Below are 7,484 nucleotides of genomic sequence, written 5' to 3'. Positions count from 1 at the left end.
TTTTTTTTTTTAATACAGTTTCCCTGTGTTGCCCAGGCTGGAATGCAGTGGTGCGATCTTGGCTAACTGCAGCTTCCGCCTCCCAGGTTCAAGTGATTCTCTTGCCTTAGCTTCCCAAGTAGCTGGGCTTACAGGCGTGTGCCACTATGCCCAGCTAATTTTTGGTGAAACCTCGTCTCTACTAAACATACAAAAAATTAGCTGGGCGTGGTGGTGTGTGCCTGTGGTCCCAGCTACGGTGGAGGCTGAGGCACGAGAATTGCTTGAACCCGGGAGGCGGAGGTTGCAGTAAGCAGAGATCACTCCTCTGCACTCCAGCGGGAGCAAAAGAGTGAGACCTTGTCTCCAAAAAAGAAAAGAAAAGAAAGAAATCTGGCCGGGCGCGGTGGCTCAAGCCTGTAATCCCAGCACTTTGGGAGGCCGAGACGGGCGGATCACGAGGTCAGGAGATCGAGACCATCCTGGCTAACACGGTGAAACCCCGTCTCTACTAAAAAATACAAAAAACTAGCCGGGCGAGGTGGCGGCGCCTGTAGTCCCAGCTACTCGGGAGGCTGAGGCAGGAGAATGGCGTAAACCCGGGAGGCGGAGCTTGCAGTGAGCTGAGATCTGGCCACTGCACTCCAGCCTGGGCGACAGAGCAAGACTCCGTCTCAAAAAAAAAAAAAGAAAGAAAGAAATCTAACCTCCACAAAGAAAAATTAATTCCAGGTGGGTTGTAGATTTAAATGTGTAAGAAAAAACAATAAATCTCCTCAAACAGTACAAAGGAAGATAAAATGAAAGTATTCTATGATCTGTGCTTTAATAAGGCAACTGAGGAAGTATTTATTTATTTATTTATTTATTTAGAGACACAGTCTTGCTCTGTCGCTAAGCTGGAGTGCAGTGGTGCAATCTCGACTCTCTGCAACCTCCACCACCCGGGTTCAAGCGATTCTCCTGTCTCAGCCTCCTGAGTAGCTGGGACCACAGGCACGCACCACCATACCCAGCTAATTTTTGTATTTTTGGTAGAGACGGAGTTTCACCATGTTGGCCAGGATGGTCTCGATCTCTTGACCTTGTGATTTGCTCTCCGCCCCCCTGCCATGGCCTCCCAAAGTGCTGGAATTACAGGCGTGCACCACCACTCCTGGCTTTTGTTTCATTTTAATTCATTTCTGTTTAAGTAGTCACAGATGGCTGCCATATTGGGTACCACAGAACTAGGAGATAATGTTAAAATATCTTTGTGACCTGAAGGTAGGAAAGAATTATTAAATACGACACAAAAATCAATAACCAAAAAGAAGAAACAAATTAATAAATTTGACTACATTAAAATTAAGAAATTGTGTACACCACAAAAGATTATTAAAAGAGTGCAATGTCATGTCACAAGTGGAAAAGGATATTTACAGCACGAATAACAAAGGACTTAGAGCTGTATAAAGGATTCTTACATATCAATAAGGAAAAAAAAGAACCCAAAAGAAAACCAGATAAAAGCCATTAACAGGCACTGCACCAGAAGAGATATCCAAATGACTGATAAAGGTGTTTGAAACTGCTTAACCTCACTCATAAGCAAATAAATACAAATTAAAATCGCGATGAGATAGCAGCACACACCCAGCAGAAGGGCTAAAATTAAAAAGGCTGACAATACAGAGAGGTGGTTAGGATATAGAGCAATGGAATCTCAAATACAGCTGGGTCAAGTTTGGATTGATATAACCACTTTGGAAAACTGTTTGGGCCGGGCGCGGTGGCTCAAGCCTGTAATCCCAGCACTTTGGGAGGCCGAGGCGGGCGGATCACAAGGTCAGGAGATCGAGACCATCCTGGCTAACACGGTGAAACCCCGTCTCTACTAAAAAATACATAAAACTAGCCAGCCGAGGTGGCGGGCGCCTGTAGTCCCAGCTACTCGGGAGGCTGAGGCAGGAGAATGGCGTGAACCCGGGAGGCGGAGCTTGCAGTGAGCTGAGATCCGGCCACTGCACTCCAGCTTGGGTGACAGAGTGAGACTCCGTCTCAAAAAAAACAAAAAAAAAAAAAAAAAAAAAAACTGTTTGGCAGTATCTACTGACGTTGAACATCCTCTATAACCCAGCAATTTCACTCCAGGAAGTATATGAACTTGTGCCTCAAAAGAGTGAGTATTTGTGTTAGAATATTCTATACGTATTTGTAGCAATATGAATCATAATAGCCAAAAGCTGGGGGCAGATGTACTTCAGCAGTGGAATGAAGCAAACTTCAACATTCATACCATGAATTACCCCCACAGCAGGCAAGGAATGGTGGCTCATGCCTGTAATCCCAGCACTTTGGGAGGCCTAGACGGGCGGATCACTTGAGGCCAGGGGTTCAAGCCCAGCATGGTCAACATGGCAAAACCCCATCTCTACTAAAAATACAAAAATTAGCCAGGCACGGTGGCACACACCTGTAATCCAGCTACTCAGGAGGCTGACGCAGGAGAATCGCTTGAACCCAGGAGGTGGAGGCTGCAGAGATCTGAGATCATGCCACTGCACTCCAGCCTGGGCAACAGAGCAAGACCCCGTCTCAAAAAGCAAAAGGCAAACAAAATTACAGCATTGACAGACGCATGCTTAGCAAGGAGACAATTGCCATAAAATTTAGGACCATGGTTGCGTCCAAAAGGAGGTGAGAAGCATGAGTGAGGGTTTGAGTTGCTCATGATGGTACATTTCTTGACCTGATGATTTGTGACATGGCTCTTTGCTGTGTGATAAAACAATGAGCTATCTCTGTTTCATACACTTTTCTGTAGTGTGTTATATTTCACAATAAGAAAAGGCTAAAAGAAAACAGACTGGCACGGTGGCTCATACCTGTAATCCCAGCACTTTGGGAGGCCGAGGCAGGTGGATTATGAGGTCAGGAGTTAAAGACCAGCCTGGCCAATATGATGAAACCCGGTCTGTACTAAAAATACAAAAATTAGCCGAGCGTGATCACAGGCGCCTGTAATCCCAGCTACACAAGAAGCTGAGGCAGAGAATTACTTGAACCCCAGAGGCAGAGGTTGCAGTGAGCCAAGATTGCAGCACTGCACTCCAGCCTGGGTGACAGTGACACTCTGTCTCAATAAATAAATAAAAATTTAGCTGGGCGTGGTGGCTCACGCATGTAACCCCAGCACTTTGGGAGGCCAACGCGGGAGGATCACAGGGTCAGGAGATCAAAACCATCCTGATTAACACGGTGCAACCCCGTCTCTACTAAAAATACAAAAAACGGCCGGGCGCGGTGGCTCAAGCCTGTAATCCCAGCACTTTGGGAGGCCGAGACAGCGGATCATGAGGTCAGGAGATCGAGACCATCCTGGCTAACACGGTGAAACCCTGTCTCTACTAAAAACTACAAAAAAAAAAAAACTAGCCAGGCGAGGTGGCGGCGCCTGTAGTCCCAGCTACCCAGGAGGCTGAGGCAGGAGAATGGCTTGAACCCGGGAGGCGGAGCTTGCAGTGAGCTGAGATCCGGCCACAGCACTCCAGCCTGGATGACAGAGCGAGACTCCGTCTCAAAAAAATAAAAAAATAAAAATACAAAAAACTAGCCAGGCATGGTGGCACGCGCCTGTAGTCTCAGCTACTAGAGGGGCTGAGGCAGGAGAGTCGCTTCAGTGAGCCAAGATGGAGCAACTGCACTTCAGCCTGGACGACACAGCAAGACTCTGTCTCAAAAAAATAAATAAAAATAAAAATTTAAACTCAGTGGATATGTTTAACAAAGAAGCAACTCTATTTTCTCCTTCCTAATGAAAGCAGGAACCTTTCTAAAAGGAAGTAGAGTAGTAGAAGTCTGCAGCATTTCTGGCCTCCCAAACATATCCAGTGGCTGTTTCTGGCTTCTCAGTTCACTTTTGAATCCCCTACTTTTCCTTCTCTCTCCTAGTCACAATGTGTTCTCTGTGTGTGTGTACATGTGAGTGTGACAGCATGAGTGTGTGAATGCATGAGTGTGTGAATGTGTATTTGTATGTGGATGTTTGTGTGTGAATGTTTATGTCTGTGTGAACGTGTGTGTGTGCAAACATGTTTGTGTTTGTGTGTGAACATGAAAGTATGTGAGTGTATGTGTGTGTGTGCACAGGCGCCTGCGTGGCTCAGCCTTGGCCCCTAGCTCTCTGGCTTCTGCAGGCTCTCCCACGGAGCACCCTCTGCTGACTCTGCAGCCCTGCAGGCCTTCCTCGAACAGTCCATGACAGGAAGCCAGGCTTCCTGGGGTCCTGAGTCAGCAGAGCAGGAAGGAAACAAAGGCCTCAGAACCGCAGAAGAGAAAGAAGGCAGCCTGAAGACAGAAGGCGGCCCTCTGAAGACAGGTCTAGAGACTTAACATATGTTGTTCCTGGAGTCCCGTTGCCTGTAAGGGAAGCACAAACCCTGGGTCGCACTGTCCTCTGACCTGTCAGATCCCAAGCAAGCTCCTCGACCTTTCTCCCCTACAGTTTCTTTGCCTGTGAAACAGGGATAATAAAATAGCCTTCCCATGGGCCAAGCACGGTGGCTCACGCCTGTAATCCCAGCACTTTGGGAGGCCGAGGCGAGTGAATCATGAGGTCAGGAGTTCAAGACCATCCCGGCCAACATAGTGAAACCCCGTCTCTACTAAAAATACAAAAATTAACTGGCCATGGTGGCGCGTGCCTGTAGTGCCAGCTCTTCAGGAGGCTAAGGCAGGAGAATTGCTTGAGCCCAAGAGGTAGAGGTTGCAGTGAGCCAAGATCACGCCACTGCACTCCAGCCTGGGCAACAGAGTGAGGCTTTGTCTCAAAAAATAAAGAAAAACAATAGCCTTCCCAAGGACTGTGGGATTACAGGCTTCTCAAACCTCTGCTTGGATAGAGTAAGTCTACAGAAGATTAGCTCTTATTACTTCAACAGTTTTAAAACAGGGAATGTTAAATACCCACTTATTTTCTTCCTACCTTTTATCTCCCATGTTCCAATTGATAACTAATATCAAACAAGCAAACAAAACAAATCAGAAACCCCCGGTAGACAGTGTTTGGCATTTGTGATTTATCTACAAGAGATCAGTACTAAAATAGGATGTTGTGTCTGAAGACATTTTCATGCTAGGTCCTACTGCAACCTGAATGGTACTTAGACTCCACAAGACCAACTTCCTATTTCTGCATCAGCGAAGGTTCGGAGTGGAGCTTTTCATTCAACAGAGACAGCAGGAAGCACAGAGTTCGGTGACGAATTCTCACATGGTGAGCCTGGTCTTCAGAGGTGTTAAGATGTCGTGGGAAAGCAGAAAGCACCATGTTTAGAGGTGACTTAGACGTTGGTCCACCACAAGACCTTTGGCTAATTACTGAATCTGGCGCTTCTTATCCATCAGAGGGAAACACTGGACTACATGGTCTAAATTTCCTTCACCTCAATAAGTAAGGATTTCACTCTTCTAACGAAAGAAAGAAAGAGGGTCGGGTGCAGTGTCTCACGCCTGTAATCCCAGCACTTTGGGAGGCAGAGGCACATGGATCACCTGAGGTCCAGAGTTCAAGACCAGCCGGGCCAACATGGTGAAACACCGTCTCTATTAAAAATATGGCCGGGCGCGGTGGCTCAAGCCTGTAATCCCAGCACTTTGGGAGGCCGAGACGGACGGATCACGAGGTCAGGAGATCGAGACCATCCTGGCTAACACGGTGAAACCCCGTCTCTACTAAAATACAAAACTAGCCGGGCGAGGTGGCGGGCGCCTGTAGTCCCAGCTACTAGGGAGGCTGAGGCAGGAGAATGGCGTAAACCCAGGAGGTGGAGCTTGCAGTGAGCTGAGATCCGGCCACTGCACTCCAGTCCGGGCGACAGAGCGAGACTCTGCCTCAAAAAAAAAAAAAAAAAAAAAAAAAAAAAAAAAATACACAAATTAGCTGGGCATGGTGGCAGGTGCCTATAGTCACATCTACTCGGGAGGCTGAAGCAGGAGACTGGCTTGAACCCAGAAGGCAAAGGTTGCAGTGAGCCAAGATCTCGCCACTGCACTCCTCCAGCCTGGGTGACAGAGCAAGACTCTCAAAAAAATAAGAGAGAGGGAAGGAGGTGTAGAGGGAAGGAGGGATAGAGGGAAGAAGGGAGGGAAAGAGAGAAAAAAAGAAGGAAAGAAAGGCCAGGCGTGGTGGCTCACACCTATAATCCCAGAAGTTTGGGAGGCTCAGGCGGGTGGATCACAAGGTCAGGAGTTTGGGACCAGCCTGGCCACTATGGTGAAACCCTGTCTCTACTAAAAATACAAAAAAAAAAAAAAAAAAAAAAAATTAGCCAGGCGCGATGGCACATGCCTGTAATCTCAGCTACTCCGGAGGATGAAGCAGGAGAATTGCTTGAGCCCGGTAGGTGGAGGTTGCAGTAACCTGAGATTGCGCCACTGCACTCCAGCACTCCAGTCTGGGCAACAGAGTGAGACACCGTCTCGAAAATAAATAACTAACTAAATAAATAAATAACTGGCATGATGGTTAACAGATACAGCCCAATAAAGGGTACGTAAACTGGAGAGGTTACACCTGGCTACTTCACCTTTCATTCTTGCAGTGGGGATTTATGACATGCCCACTGTGCGCCAGTCAGGACCTGAGCCAGGGCAGAGAAACCCAGCAAGGAAAGTTGAATCACTCAATCAGCATTTACTCCAAGGAACAGAATATTTGTTAAAGTCTATGTGATTTTGTGGAGAAAGACGAGAAAACGGAGGGATCACTGAAGCTGGAATTGCCCTGAGGAAGAAGAGAAAATGGAAAAGGGAGAAGAAAAATGAGTAGTAAGGACGTAGAAATAAGCTAGGTCCCTTGTAAACTTTTCCAACAGGAAAGAAAAGATCATGCGTGCACACGGTTTTGATTTTTCTTAATTAGTATGTGTGGAATTTTATCTTCATCCAGGCTTCATGATTGGTTTTCCTTAACTGTAGTTGTTCTGAATGAATTTCATGTGGGGGAAAAGAAAGCTACATAGTGATTTTCCTAAAGAATATTGTTGAAGCATTGTTATGAGAGTTCGTCTTTTAAATTTTACTTCTAGGACATAGGACTTTAAAAGCTCCACAAATTTGAAGGAAAGATGGATATTAAAAATTCAGTTCCAGTTATAGCAACATCACAGACTCTCATTCTGTAATGGAGGGCGAGTTATGTAACCTTACTGGGCTTTAGGTTCCTCCTGAGTTAATGTTGTCTACCCTGAGCTCCTCACAGGGCTGTCATGAAGATTACAGGTTATAACAGATGTCAGAGCCCATTGTCAACTCTTAAGTTTTGAAAAGTTAGTTTTATTTTCAAAGTCAAGAGAAAAAGTTCAGAGAAGAAAAAATGCTAACCAAAAGAGAGAGAAGACACAAATTCTTAATTTGTGATTGCGAAGTTTATGCTAATAAGTATATTATTTATAAATATTGAATTATTATATAAATAACTGCAGCATTTTACCTAAATTAAGAAGATCTAACAAAGGTCAACG

General features: G+C 46.0%; 1 protein-coding gene across 1 annotated transcript in view; it reads left to right on the top strand.

Moving 5' to 3' along the window:
• LOC108517734 (basic proline-rich protein-like) overlaps positions 1 to 5,437 on the top strand; it is a 19,788-nt gene extending 14,351 nt beyond the window's left edge. The window contains exons 3-4 of the mRNA XM_017855823.1: positions 4,158 to 4,382; positions 5,085 to 5,437. Of these exons, the coding sequence (XP_017711312.1) occupies positions 4,158 to 4,222 (65 nt within the window). The 3' untranslated portion in view covers positions 4,223 to 4,382; positions 5,085 to 5,437. The remainder of the gene's footprint in view (positions 1 to 4,157; positions 4,383 to 5,084) is intronic.
• Positions 5,438 to 7,484: the final 2,047 nt, after the last annotated feature.

Source organism: Rhinopithecus bieti, unplaced genomic scaffold (assembly GCF_001698545.2).
Source record: "Rhinopithecus bieti isolate Rb0 unplaced genomic scaffold, ASM169854v2 scaffold_39870, whole genome shotgun sequence".
NCBI lineage: Eukaryota > Metazoa > Chordata > Mammalia > Primates > Cercopithecidae > Rhinopithecus > Rhinopithecus bieti.
Note: the sequence above shows the minus strand (reverse complement) of the source record. Positions and strands in the feature narration are given on the sequence as shown.